Source organism: Drosophila kikkawai, chromosome 3R (assembly GCF_030179895.1).
Source record: "Drosophila kikkawai strain 14028-0561.14 chromosome 3R, DkikHiC1v2, whole genome shotgun sequence".
In the NCBI taxonomy this organism is placed as follows: Eukaryota; Metazoa; Arthropoda; class Insecta; order Diptera; family Drosophilidae; genus Drosophila; species Drosophila kikkawai.
Window position 1 is genome coordinate 33,506,738 of NC_091731.1, and position 14,395 is coordinate 33,521,132.

General features: G+C 40.8%; 3 protein-coding genes across 5 annotated transcripts; 2 read left to right on the plus strand and 1 right to left on the minus strand.

Moving 5' to 3' along the window:
* The first annotated feature begins 469 nt into the window (after positions 1–469).
* PH4alphaNE1 (prolyl-4-hydroxylase-alpha NE1) lies at positions 470–5,060 on the plus strand. 3 transcript variants are annotated; one of them, XM_070287096.1, is made up of 9 exons: positions 474–553; positions 626–1,071; positions 2,063–2,217; positions 2,327–2,474; positions 2,988–3,193; positions 3,261–3,412; positions 3,761–4,270; positions 4,326–4,491; positions 4,938–5,060. In XM_070287096.1, exons 2-9 carry the CDS (start codon positions 893–895, stop codon positions 5,036–5,038), a joined length of 1,617 nt encoding a protein of 538 aa, XP_070143197.1. In that variant the 5' UTR covers positions 474–553; positions 626–892; the 3' UTR covers positions 5,039–5,060. The 3 variants fall into 3 exon arrangements, with proteins under 3 accessions (XP_017020912.1, XP_070143197.1, XP_070143198.1); XM_017165423.3 differs by having other exon boundaries at positions 470–1,071; XM_070287097.1 differs by lacking the exons at positions 474–553; positions 626–1,071; positions 2,063–2,217 and having other exon boundaries at positions 2,333–2,474; positions 2,975–3,193.
* A 2,290-nt stretch (positions 5,061–7,350) lies between these two features.
* Positions 7,351–12,372, plus strand: PH4alphaMP (prolyl-4-hydroxylase-alpha MP). Its single transcript, XM_017165437.2, has 6 exons — positions 7,351–7,531; positions 9,794–9,948; positions 10,013–10,169; positions 11,005–11,857; positions 11,923–12,088; positions 12,145–12,372. The coding sequence occupies exons 1-6, from the start codon at positions 7,359–7,361 to the stop codon at positions 12,243–12,245; spliced, it is 1,605 nt and encodes a 534-aa protein (XP_017020926.1). The 5' UTR covers positions 7,351–7,358; the 3' UTR covers positions 12,246–12,372.
* Positions 12,267–14,182, minus strand: PH4alphaSG2 (prolyl-4-hydroxylase-alpha SG2). The gene is made up of 5 exons (XM_070286933.1): positions 13,972–14,182; positions 13,754–13,917; positions 12,723–13,699; positions 12,499–12,664; positions 12,267–12,406 (listed from the first exon to the last, which is right to left on the minus strand). Exons 1-5 carry the CDS (start codon positions 14,157–14,159, stop codon positions 12,306–12,308), a joined length of 1,596 nt encoding a protein of 531 aa, XP_070143034.1. The 5' UTR covers positions 14,160–14,182; the 3' UTR covers positions 12,267–12,305.
* Between the last annotated feature and the right edge of the window lie 213 nt (positions 14,183–14,395).

Below are 14,395 nucleotides of genomic sequence, written 5' to 3' on the forward strand. Positions count from 1 at the left end.
CTAAGAAAATTCAGATAGCATTTACAAAACCATATTATCTACAAATATCAATGCGATATTAATTTAAAATTTAAATATATTTAATATTTGTGAATTTTTATAAAAAATTAATATTTAAACCATCTTCAGGACGTTCTACAGTTTATAGAAACACTACAGAAAAACCTTAAGTGTTGCACGAATCCCCCAAAGACCCTATATAAATCCATATAATTTTGTCTTTCAAAAATACTTTTTAAAATATTTTTTACCCAATATATTTAACGTAGATCAGAGAAAAAACTGCCATCACTGCCTGCTCATACTCACTTGATGGCCAAACTGCAGTCTTAAATATCAAACAGTTAACTGCCAATTAGCCCGTATTAATATGCTCGCCTGCTCTAATCCAAAACGTACAAAGACAATAGCCGAGACAATCCGATTTTCGGCTCCAATTCCGATTCTGATTCTGAGTCCGAAGCGAATTTAGAATTCGAAACAAGCTCGACCGATAAGCATCAGTAAATCAGCGCAAAACAAGCCATAAAACACGCCCGGCTCCGAGAAACCCGTACGAATGGTTCCTCTCTGCGACGGAACTTGCACAGAACTGGCTAATAAAACAGTTTTCTTCAAATCATAGGCCAACACCGCCAACTAGTTTCGTCTCCGCGCTGCGACTTTGCACACGCGAAATTAATTCTCGCCACAGCGGCCGCCGGTTTATACTCCGTCTCTCCGGGATGTCTCGGAGATTTCAGAGATCGATATAGAGATCTCCATGGTGACATTATGATTCCCCAAATCAGTTCGCCACGAGACGTGGCCAGCGGCGGACATAGAGTTCTCAAGAGATCAGAGCAAGGATTTCTACAATATAATTAATAATACGAGGGGATAGTGAAGAGCCATGTGGATACATATTCTAGTCCTGGGACTGGTGTCCTGTCTGGTTCAGGACTCATTGGCCTCGGATTACTTTTCCTCCATCACGGGCTTGGAGCAACTTCTAAACACAGAGGAGTATCTCATCAAGGAACTGAGGTCTAAGCTTAATGGAGTCAGGACATCATTGCAACAGTTGGAGGGGTGAGTAAAGGATGAGCTAAAGAAACGTATAAAATGAGGATTAAGAATTAAAAGTTGTCTTAGAAATCTTAACTTGAAATGTGAAATCTAATATAAACTATACATCGATATCTTCTATTATCAGAAGCTACAGATCTGGCTATCAATATTTTTCAAATGATTAATGGAATTTTAAATGTCTAAATCGACTTAAAACTGCAGGTAACCGGTATAAATTTTGTCTGTAGACAAATAGGAATCCCATTATCGGGCCAATTAAGTCTTTTGTGAACTTCTGATTGATATGCAGTCATAAAAATAAAGCATTTAGATAAAGAAATACAGTTAAAAATGTATTAAGATCCATCTGTTGGTAGCAATCTTTTAAAATTATAGATTTATTACTAGAGGATATGGAAGAGTCGAATCTCAGATCACAGGAACTATTGATAGTTTTGCCAGATCACGATATTTGAAACAATGCTAATTTAATTACAACCTATTGTCGTTAGCAAATCCATTAAAGTATTTTTTTTTATGACCCTTTCGAGAACTAGTTTATATAGTTTTTATATTTATGTTGTTGCCCCACGAGGTGCCAGACTTTATGTCTACTTTCGATGTGTGAACATGTCATGCTTGCGGTTTTAAATTGGTTTTTATCATGGATAGCCATCTGTCATTAATCTCGAGGTAGTTAGAGCATTATCCACTATCTTTCGATGGAAATTGACAGACAGTTTATTCTTCGATCGGGTTATCGGTTCCTAAGCTGTTTTCATGGCATTTCGCTTTCGTTTTATGCCATTTCGCTGGCGGTTTTGTTATCGCCGCGATCGTAAAAACTATTATGAATATAGAATCACACATAAATTAGAATTAATTAAGCCGAAATACGAGTATGCGCATGCAAAGTCAACTCCTATGACGACACAGCGCTAATAAATCGGCTAAACTGGTAGGCGGCACTAAACTCTAATCCGAAACTCGTTCAAAATGGTTCAATCCGCAGCGAGCTGTCCTCCATCGAGCAGGAGCACTCCCTGGCGGCTGCCGACACGGAGAACTACCTGACCAATCCGGTGAATGTGTATCGCCTGATGAAGCGCCTCCACACGGACTGGTTCCTCACAGAAGGACGTGTTCAGCAGATTGCCGAGGATCTAAGTGAGTTTGAATGAATCAGGAAACGCAAATAATAATTTTGGTTCCCTTTTATATTTACAAAAAACCAAAAATATCAACTTTTATCAATGGTTCCCCTTCCTTTTCGCAGCCTTCAATACCACCAAGGATTATGGATTGAGCTTTCCCAGCCAGGAGGATGTGGAGGGCGCTGCTTTGGCCCTGGTTCGCCTGCAGAGCACCTACAAGCTGGATGTGGCCCAAGTAGCCGCTGGCATTCTGAATGGCGTCAAATACGGGTGAGAAAGAATCCGGGGAAAGGGGAAGTGCGGGATATGCGGAATTGAAAATAGGAAACGGGTAACGGGATAGCGGAAGCGAATAAGCAATAACCAGCCAGGCTTAAAATATAGAGCTAGATGCCCTCTAATCCAGGCCAAACGAGGTCCCATCCTCCCCCAAAATTACCCCAATCGAATTTACTATACTTGGGAATAGGGTAACGGAGGCGTATACTTAATTTGTGGTCATATTTTTATAGCCTTTCTTGATATTTATTAATTCCTAAAACAAAAAAAAAAGCTGTTTTAAAAAAGTATTTCCGTTAAAATAAATTTATGAATTTTATGTTTAACGGTAGTTAATAAATTAACATAATTTATAACCATAAACGTCATTGACTGCTCTAATATTCAAACTAACAAAAAACGTATAAGCACAAACACTAAGAACTAATTATACACTTTATCATATTTTCAGAGTATTTTGTGGTCGATAAAATCTTCTCTAACTTTGACAGCCTTTATTTTTAGCTCGGACATGAGTTGGCAGGACTGCTTCGAGCTGGGTCAACAACTCTTTGAAATGGAGGACTACAACAACACCAGGATCTGGCTGAGGGAGTCCATGGACCGACTGCGACGCCATAGCAGCGCCGCCCACAGCCACGCCCCCTCTGGACCGGATACAGAGACCCTCAATAAAATGGAGGCAACAGCCAAGAGTTTGTTCCAACTGGGTGAGCATCTCGTGGGACAATATTCGTTTTAGCCTTTATGAAACCAACACTCACATGCGATTTTTAGGCGACTTTGACACGGCCTACGAGCTCAGCCAGCGAGTGCTCCAGTTCGATCCCAAGCGCATCCGGAACTGGCACTTGGGCGACAAGGGGGCGGCCCCTCCTTCAGAGGATTCCGAGGTGGCACTCCTGCCCAAGCACTCGGATTCGTATAGTGTAAGTTTAATATTTATGTTTTAATGGAAACTCCCATTCCTTAGACATGACAATGACTTGACTAAAACGAAGCATAATAAATAATACATTGTCTGCTCCCTGGCTCGTGCGTAACTGGTTGGAAATTCAAATCACAAATGTTTTATACTTTAGTTTGTAAATAAAAGAGAGCACTTCAGAAATTATGTGCATGGAAAATATTCTAGAAAATTCCCAACAAAACAATAATCCTTTTGTTTAAAACTAAATAATGAAAAAGTAAACTTTTCGCAACTAAACTTTTGCCGATTTTAATTTATAAAATATTCTAAATAAAACCAGAACTAATTATAATTTATATTTCCACAGCTGACCCACGAGTTTGCACACTACGAGAAGGTATGCCGGGGCGAGGTGAATCCCAGTCCGAAGCAGGAGCGCAGCTTGCGATGTCGTTTGAGCCAAGGATACCATCCCTACCGCTTGCTAGCACCACTAAAGCTGGAGGAGCACAGCTTGGATCCCTATGTCGTAACCTTTCACGACATGCTGAGTCCACAGAAGATCACTGAACTTCGGGAAATGGCTGTGCCCAGGATGCGTAGGTCCACCGTGAATCCCCTGCCTGGAAGTCAGAATAAGAAGTCCTCGTTCCGGGTGAGCAAGAACGCCTGGCTGGAGTACGAGTCCCATGAAACCATGGTCGGCATGCTACGAGATCTGAGGGAAGCCACCGGTTTGGATACCACTTTCTGCGAGCAGCTCCAAGTGGCCAACTATGGGGTGGGCGGTCACTATGAGCCGCACTGGGACTTCTTTCGGGACCCCGATCACTACCCGGCGGAGGAGGGCAACCGCATGGCCACAGCCATCTTTTATGTAAGCCGGAATTAGCCTAATCCTTTGTATGATTTACTGACAGTAATTATTTCAGCTCTCCGAGGTGGAGCAGGGCGGGGCCACGGCCTTTCCCTTCCTGGACTTTGCCGTGAAGCCGCAGCTGGGCAATGTCCTTTTTTGGTACAATCTACACAGGTCCCTGGACATGGACTACCGCACCAAGCATGCCGGCTGTCCGGTGCTCAAGGGCAGCAAGTGGAGTAAGTGGTTAAGGAAAGGGATTATTGGGTTATTAGTTTTGTCTTCTTTGGAAGAAGTTTAGCTGATTATTAATTGGTTTGTATTTGGCCATTATTTCTTTATTTGAAGCAGGGAAGTCCAAGCAATAGTAACTAATTTCGTTGAAATGTAACTGGAATTCCTTTTATTCAAATGGAAGCCTTTTTCTGTTATTCAACTACAGTTCAATCTGCAAGATGACCTATAAAATACAGAACTCACTTCACCATTTAAGTTAATTTTAAAATCACAGATAAATGAAGATAATTTTCCTTTCCCATCAATTCGTTTAAGGCTCTTCAGTCGAACTGCTTTTTAATTTAATTGTCAATTTACGAGTGACGCGAATTAATCCCTGGTGTCATCTCCACCTGCTGTCTGGTTAAGTCTTTGCAATTAACTTAATTATTTGACTTGATCTTTGCAGTTGGCAACGTTTGGATCCACGAGGTGACGCAGACCTTTGCGCGACCCTGCGACGTTTTCCGGGATCACGAGGTCTCGCTGGAGTACGAAATAATTAAATAAAGATTGTGATATTTTTAAGATACTATTCCATGTCTGTTTTATTTGGTTGCGTTTTTTTTTTTTTTTTTTCTTAGTTTTTAAATAGAAGGATATATATTAAAAATACTAGAATATGAACAATAAAAACCAAAATTTAATAAAATATTGCATTTATTATTATTTTTATACCCTTGCAGGGTATTATAATTTCAGTCAGAAGTTTGCAACGCAGTGAAGGAGACGTTTCCGACCCTATAAAGCATATATATTCTTGATCAGCATTAACATGCGAATCTTTCTAGACATGTCCGCAAGAAATCGATTTTTTGGCCATTTTTGCGAAGTTTGATCATTAGAATTAGCAAAAATGCCCAAAAATTTAGATTTCTTAAAATTTTAAATTTGGTATGCAGTTTTTTTAAATTAATAAAAACTAACACAAAACTGCTTTTCGAATCGAAATTAATGCATTTTTGGCTAAGTTATGATATATTTTAATTGTTACCTGCAAGGGTATACAAACTTTGGCTGGCCAAAGTTAGCTTTCTTTCTTGTTAAACCAGATTTTAATGTTAATAGAAAACATTTGAAATTTCGATGCTTTTTAAATAAAAATATATTCTAATAATAATTAAATATTAAATATAAAGTAATAAAGAAACTAAGAGCAATTTAAGATGTTATAGCAGCGATCTATATAGAGTCTGTAAAAGTTTTATATAATTAATACAATAGTTTTTAAAACAAATAATGCCACTAAACATTTTCAAAATATTTTTATAAATTTTTAAAATATTCATATTAAGGATTTCAATGTATTTTCTTGAATTAAACCTAACCTTAGCCAAATTTATATACAGAAATTTATTTAAGGGGTTATCCGGGTTTAGAACCACAAAAAAAGGCCTATTTTCCAGAATTTTTTTAAAAGATCCTATGACAATTTTGCAAATTTCATTTATTCCTCATTAATACATAATGTTTGAACTAAATTCTGTAAAATTTTGAACAAGAAATATTCACAAATGAGCCGTTGAGGGAGGGTTGAACTTAACCCTAAAAAAAATTATGTCCTTGCGGTAGGCAGGATTTCTCCGTCAATTTTTATTTGAAATCAAAAAACCAAAATTTTTCTGTTAGCTTATGTGTCTGGCTTGTCTCTGAACGAAGGATTTTTTAAAAAATTAAAAATTGAATTTTTGGGAGCGTTTTTCATGAAAAATGACACTTTTTACGTCAATTTTGGCCACATTTGGGGTTATAAAATTGGTTCTAATTGAAGATATAAAAAATCCTTCGTTCAGAGACAAGAAAAACATGTCTAGAAGAAGTGTGGAAAATCTGAAGTCGATCGGTCCAGTAGTTTTCGAGAAATCTTGACTACCGACTTCAAGAAAGTGGTTTCGAGAAAAACGCGTTTAAAGTTTTAATTGCCAGTTGTGACTCATACGACGCGCTGGGCTTTAAATTTCTCCCATTCCTACAGTTTTGCTTCGATCGACTTGAAATTTTCGGACAACATTCCTGACACTTTGTACTATTATATAAAAAAGTTTGAAAAAAATGCATTGTTTGAAATTTCAAAACCCGGATAACCCCTTAATCAATAGATGACGTTCTTAAAAGGTCCCACAACAAACTCAGTGGGTTAACAGCTTGAGCTTTGAGTGCCTTTTGAAACTCACTCAAAGACTCAAAACAAACTCGACGCTTTGCTTTAAGATGAGCTAAAAATCAAAAAGCCAGTTTCGTATTCATTTGCCGGCATTTCATTCATTTGCATAAAGAAGTTCACGGGCAAAGTTTGAGCGGGCGATTTGAATATTTTGTGAGTTCTGTGCTTTGTGAAGTGACAACTGGTGCGAGCAGCAAAGTGAAAGTAATTAGCGGGGGAAAATTCAGTCCGCCGGCTGGGAAAATTAGTTTTATTTCATGTTATAATGCGGGAATAATTCCAGGAATAATTGCTAGAACTTTGGGCCAAAGTAAATGTGCATACATAAAGTGAGTTGACTATGTGAGTTTATTGAACCCCACCTTCTTTGGTTGAGTACTCACTTTGGTGTGCCTATTCAGGCAGAACTTTGGCCCTCGAGGGCAGTTCTTTGACCAGAGATTCCGCTGGTTTTGATTTCTGCGCTAACAACTGCTCGATCGACACCCGCAGCACTCACACGCTCCCAGCGCCTCGAGCTTTTTACTTTTTTTTTCATTTTTTCTCGAGAAGATCGCTGGCAGATTGCCGATTTGGATTCAGTTTCTAACGAATCGCGGCGGCAAGAGCAAGCAAAGCCGCGGGTCGCGATCTGAGTTCAGGTGTCGTTTGTCGGTCAAGTGTGTGATGTTTTCTTTCAAGTGTGTCCTTTTTGTGGTGCTCCAGGCAGTGTCCTGCTGGGGGGAGTTCTTCAGCTCCACCTCGGGTCTGGAGAAGCTGTTTCAAACGGAGGTTGTACTCCTGGAAGAGCTGCAGAGTTATGTGAATGGAATTTATCAGCATGCAGAGGCCTTGCAGGGGTGAGAGGATTATTAAAGTGGAATTAGATATTCTAAAATATTTAGAAAATAATTTAAGAATTTTGTGAAAAATTACAGAAGAGAAATTTAAAATATATGTTATCATTGCTGAGTGTCCAAAAACGCTTTGTTTTACTTTAACTCTTCAAAGCTTTAAATGAAAATAACAAAAACAACTAAAAACAACTACAACTGCCGAATTAGTGGCTAATATTATCAGTATTTAAAAATGGCAAGCTGAAAAAATTAATAAATCTTAAAACTGGTTCCAAAATAATGTTAAATATAAGGTGAATAAACACATAAAAGAAAGAACAACACAGAAGAAATTCCGATATGAATGAAACACAAACTTAAACAATAAAATTCCAATTAATGTAAACTAAAGTCTGGTTTTCGGTTATAGCCAGATGTCAGAGAGTTGGAGCCCATATAAAAATGGAAAGTTTAAGTGGTTCTGACCAGGCCTACTAATCCCTAAGGCCTATGGCCAAAACTTAATAAGATGCAAATGAGATTCGCATTGGAATTCGCAGAGCCGCAATCCAATAAATTTCCCATTGGCAAATATATATTTTCCAATTGTCTGTCCGTCAGTCAAACCAAAAATAATACGAAAACAATTGACAGATGTCGCCGTGGCATCCGAATATGAATTTTTCATATCAAATGCGTGGAGGCGCCCACGTTAGTTGTGAATTAATTGCCAGCTCGGTGGGTGCTTGTTTATATTTTTTATTTATTTTTTTGGCTAATGAAAGTGTGGGGGAGATTAAATTCTAGTTAACTTCTGTTAACTTTTATTACAATTATGCAGATTTCTGAATGTTCTCCCTTAGTTACCTGACCGGTTGCAGCCACCATGAAAAGTGAATGGCGAATGGACTTTTTTATTGCTGCCCAACGATTTGTTGCCAAATGTGGCTGTGTTAATTCCCCAACAGATGCCATTTGTTTTGGTCTTCGATGCGATGCAATTTATTTTATGAACCGCTAATTTCTCCTTTTTCTGGGCTTGATTTATTCGCGCCGGTTATTATACTAATTAATGGCTCCTATAAAGCACAAATCGTTGGCAACATTTGGCGGCATTTCCTAAGTTTGCATTTCATTATCTGTGACAATCGATTGCTACCACCGTCCGATATCGCCTTTCGGGATCTTTTTTAAATCGACGACGCTTGGCAGGCGGTTTAATATTTTTGTTTTTGCTCAGCCATAAGTGTCATCGACTTGGCGGTTTCTAGAATTCTAAAATATGGTGCAATCATCGCCGCAGATATTTTGTTTATCATGCGCACTCGGCAAACCGGATCGTTCGGTCTCTAATAATATATAAAAACCGTTAACCGAATTGTAAAGTATATAATTTATACTGACCTGAGTCATCCGCCGGCGGGAACGGGTCTGATCTTTTAAGGCCGTGTAAGAAACAATTGAGTTTCTACGGAAGGCTCCTCTAAAGTGAAATAATGTAGATTTATTGGCCACAATTGCCGGCACTCAATCATTGGCACAATAAACTCGCAGACAATAGAGTTGAGCTGAAATTAGCAGGGTCTCGCTTCTAGATTCGGATTATGGCTACGCTCCCGAACTTAATGACTTCTAAATGAGCTGCAATGCAAGCGACAGGCGTTAAAATAAATGCGTTAATTATACAAAACAGGTAACCCGTCGATAACCCAGTGTTTTTTAAATACATTCCTGGGTATTTTTTAATTTTTATCACAATTTATTCCACCATAATTCTGAAAAACGATCGCAATCAGCAGGTGTTTTAGGCCACAAGGCACTGAAGATAAAGTTTGGGTATGGTTAAATGTTTTAAGAAACACTTTAGCATATAATTTTATTTTTACTAAATCACTTTCTTATATAAATATATTCCAATGAAACCTTTAAGCTGCATTACATTGCAATTTGTTTCAGAAACCTTATTAAATTTTGTCAAGTGTACCTTAACTTATAACCTGCTTGGCATATATATTAAAAGCTGCACACTCACAAGACAAATGTTGGCGACCAACCCCTTCAATTCGTGGTGTTGCTAATAATTTGTCTTAAAATTTGTCGTTCTTAAGAGATACCATTAATCGTTCTCCCTAGCTCAACTTTCATTCGGTATGAGTAGTAAAAACTAAATATAGTTGGACCAAACTAACCACTGTAATATATGCAAATCCCCTTAGCTATGCTGCTTTGCTTGGTGAATATGAGTCTGATTAATGAGAACTCTGTTCTGTTTACTTATGATCTTAGCGAGATCGATGCGATACGTGTGGAGCATCAGAGTGCCGCCGATGGAATCGATGACTACCTCAACAATCCGGTGAACGCGTTCCGCTTGATTAAGCGCCTCCACAGCGACTGGGAGACCTTCGAGGGCAGCGTTGCCTCGGATACGAGCAGAGCAGGTCAGTTGATTTTCGATTTTTGTAATAGAAAATTAATTATAAATCTATTAATTATACTTTGTAGACTATCTGGAAGCCATGGCTGGCCACAGGGCAAACCTGAGCTTCCCCTCAGGCGATGACTTTGTGGGTTCCGCCATCGCCTTGACCCGACTCCAGCAAACCTACCAGCTGGATGTGGCGGAGCTGGCCAGTGGCATTCTAAATGGCGTTAAATACGGGTGAGAATCGGTAGATCTATAAAATCTTTCTAATCTCTTTAAAAGGTGAAAAAATAAAATCAATTTATAATTTAAATACAAAACAGAATGGCGCAAAATGTATCACCCAAATAGCCAATAAACCTGGCCACGACCACTTAACCCATATAATATTGTCGACTTAATGGAACACCAGATAAAGTCATTAAAATCCTATAAACGAAATATAAAACAAATAAAAACATGGACTGACAAGTTTTGTATGTTTTTTTTAATAGAATGAATTATTCTGCGACTAACCTTATTCATAAAATTGTCACAACATTGTGTGAAAATGACTTGAGCAAGTACTAATAGTTAATTAGTAAGCTTATGTCTTAACAAAGCCATAATAAACTTTTTTAGCTTCCGGTTGCCAGGTAGTAAGGTGAATTTTTAGTTGACAAAAATTTAAATGAAAGTGAAAAGACATAAGTGTAAGAGGAAGTGACTTAATAAAATGATGAGTTGTGCTATTGTTTGTTTTAGTTACTGTTGAAATTCAGCCTCAATGATTTGATGTTATGATTGCACAAGTTGTTTATTAATTATTTATGTTTAAGCATGTAAACTCTGTGTATTTAATCCACTTATGAGAGCTTTCTATTACAAAATCAATAGGATTAAATCAGATCTCTTTGTTATTTAGTTTTCCCTTTCCTTAAGATTCAATATATAATTTATAATATTAATTTGCAAAGTGCATTTTATTTATTTATTTAATTCTTTAGTTAGTTATTGTTATTTAGTCAATAATAACATTTTAGCCATTCCAATTTACCTCACATAGTTATTCTTGTAATTTTCCTTTTTCCAGCACCGCCATGTCCTGGCAGGATTGCTTTGTCCTGGGCCAGCACCTGTATGCCCTGAGGGACTACAACCACACAGTGCCCTGGCTGCAGCAGTCGATGCAGTTGCTCGGGGAACAGACCTATGGCCAGGAGTCCGCCTCGCTGGACTTTATGGAGGCAGTGGTGGACTACCACCGGGAGATGGGTGCCCATGAAAGTGCTCTCGGCTTGGTGAACCACGTGCTCTCCGTGGAGCCCGACCAGAGGAGTCATCTGTTAGAGACGCGTCAGCAACTGGAGCAGCTTATCACTGATGGAGACAAGAATGGGCTCTTGCACCTGACAGCACGGCGACCCGGGGACTATCACGCCTCCCGGGAGTTTCGCCTCTACGAGCAGGTGTGTCGCGGCGAACTGAAACCCCAACCAGCTGCCCAGCGTAATCTCAGGTGTCGCCTGCGGAAAAGTCGCTCTGGTTACGTGCCCTTTAAGCTGGAGGAGCTGCACCTAGATCCACTGGTAGTGCAGCTACATCAGGTGGTGAGTGCCGAGGAAGCGGACTTTATGCAGCGCACAGCTAGGCCAAGGATCAAGCGTTCCACAGTGTATTCCCTCAACACCGGAGAGTCCACTGCCGCCGCCTTTCGCACCAGCCAGGGAGCCTCCTTCAACTATTCGAAGAACTCGGTCACTAAGCTTCTCCGCCGGCAGGTGGGAGACCTTTCAGGCCTGGACATGGACTATGCCGAGGATCTGCAGGTGGCCAACTATGGCATAGGTGGTCACTACGAGCCGCATTGGGACTGTTTCCCAGAAAATCACGTATACGACGAGGGGGACTACAAGGGGAACCGTATAGCAACGGCCATTTACTATGTGAGTTTGTTTTTGAAAAATAGAAATGAAAATAGAAGAATCTTGAAGTAATATTGGTTTTGCAGCTCTCCGATGTAGAGGCCGGTGGCGGCACTGCCTTTCCCTTTCTGCCCCTGCTGGTGACCCCGGAAAGAGGCAGCCTGCTCTTCTGGTACAACCTCCATCCCTCTGGAGATCATGACTACCGCACCAAGCATGCGGCCTGTCCGGTTCTGCAGGGCAGTAAGTGGAGTGAGTAAAACTTTAAGATCTCAAACAGATATTTCCTATAATTATGTATCCAATAGTTGCCAACGTTTGGATACGAGAACGTCATCAGGACAGAGTCAGGCCCTGCGATCTCCAGCGTAACCATGAAATCTCATTGCATTACAGGGACTTTGACTGAAACAGTAATCAAAAAACTACCACTCATTAAAGTAAGGTATTAATTTATTTAAAAAAGCATTCAAACTGAATCCCGGTAGGCCAGGGATTTGTAGCTATCGGAGGTGAGGTTACAGGGCCGCCGGAACTCCTGGTAACCGGAGTGCATCCAGATATTGCCAACTGCAGGAAGGAACACAAAGTGATAAATAAAATAAAATAAATATTTAAAAATAAAATAAAAACTAAGAACAAGTAAATCAAGATAAGCTTACTCCTCTTGGAGCCCACAATGACTGGGCAGCCGGCATGCAAGGTGCGCACATCCACGTCCAGGGAGCGATGCAGGTTGTGCCACATGACCAGGGCTCCCTTGACAGGCGGCAGGAACAAATTCAGCTTGGTAAACACAGTATAGCCTCCTTGTTCCACATCTGAGAGCTAAAAACAGAGAAGAAATCAAAGAAAAGAAGGTTTGAAATTTAGAGATTCCACTCACGTAAAACATGCTGGTGGAGATGCGATCTCCTAGGAAGTCCTTGGGCAGATTGACCTCAAAGTAATCCGGATGAGGCTCGTATTGCCCACCAACTCCATAGTTGGCCACCTGCATCCACTCCGCTCCGGCAATGTCCAGACCCGAAACGAATTGAATGATTCGGCTGATGGAGCCCATCACCGGACTGGTGTAGTTCAGCCACGTCTGCTGACTCACCCGGAGATCCTTTACGGTACGTGCTCCCTCAGTTCCGGCCACAGCGGATCTAATCATCTCCAGCTTGTCTGCCTCCTCGAAGATCGATAGAATCTGTTCGGAGTTAAGCATTCCGTGATAGACATTGATATCCGGATCCAGATGCACTGGCTCCACTTGCAGGGGTGCCAAGGTGTAGTAGGCGTGTCTTTTTCCATCTAGGAAACACTTTAATGGGTGACCAGTGCTCTCCTCGGACAACCTTCTGCCCTGACACAGTCTTGTGTAGTTGGCAGACCAGGAGTGGGTCTTCTCCTTGAGATTCTTTCCCGGTTCTCTGTTCTCCAGATACTTAAGTGTCTGTTGAGCAGTGTGATTGGGTAGAGGTTCTAAGATTCTATTGAGTAGATTTTCCGCCTTTTTGGGGTTACCCACTTCAAAGTTAGCCAACGCGGCGTACTCTCGAATGTCTGACATATAACGAGCGTGCTGTTCCTCATCTTCTTCCGGATTTCTTCTGAGGAGGGTAAAGGCCTCCTGCAGCCACTCCAGAGAGCGTCTATAGTCGCCAAGATCAAAGAGTTGGACTCCAATCTCATAGCATTCTCGCCACTCCAACACGGAATCGTATATATAGCCACCGATCTCGCCCTCAGCCAAGTGGGAGGTGGAGAGATTGTAAACATTTTGCAATCTGGCCAAGCCCTTGACTGCGCCCTGGAGCTCCAAGTGATTCGGATAGCCCAGGTCAGTGGTTACGGCCTCCAGAAATTGACGGAACTCTTAAGGGAAATTAAACCTAAGAGGTAAGTTTATCAAAATAATTTACAACCCACCTTCTTTGGGCTCATTGGCGACTATGGGTTCAAAGACCACTGCATCCCAGTCCTGGACCAGTCGCTTGATCAACCTAAAGGCGTGCAAAGGATGACCCAGATACTCATCCAGGTGAGCCTGCTCCATGGCCCACTCATGCTCCTCCTTGATTTGCTCCACATATCTAAAAAATAAACAAAATCAAACTCTATATCGTAGAGAAAATATATACTAGTACCTGATGTATAGCTCAAGTTGCTGCTGCTGCTGCTCCAAATACAAACGCGTGGCATTCAGTAACTCCTGTTCCACCTGCGCCAGATCCTGCATCCTATCCACCGATGAGTAGAACTCTCCCCCGACTGCTTCACTCCAAATTAGAAACGAAAAAGATGCCACAACCCAGAACCAACTTTGATGTGCCATTTCGGGCAAGGAGAGAACCGTAAACGACGGCTGACTGATGGATACTGCCTCGGGCAGAGCTACCACCCGCTTTCGAGGTGCGGATGGGGCCAAAAAGTATGATATTCCATTTAGGAACTGTCACGTATCCGAAAAAACGCTGTGCAAACAAAGATGCCAGTCGCAGGCACACACAAAGTGATGGAGACAAGTGCTGCCGCTGAGCAAACAACTCGTTCCCTCTCACTGGCTTGGCC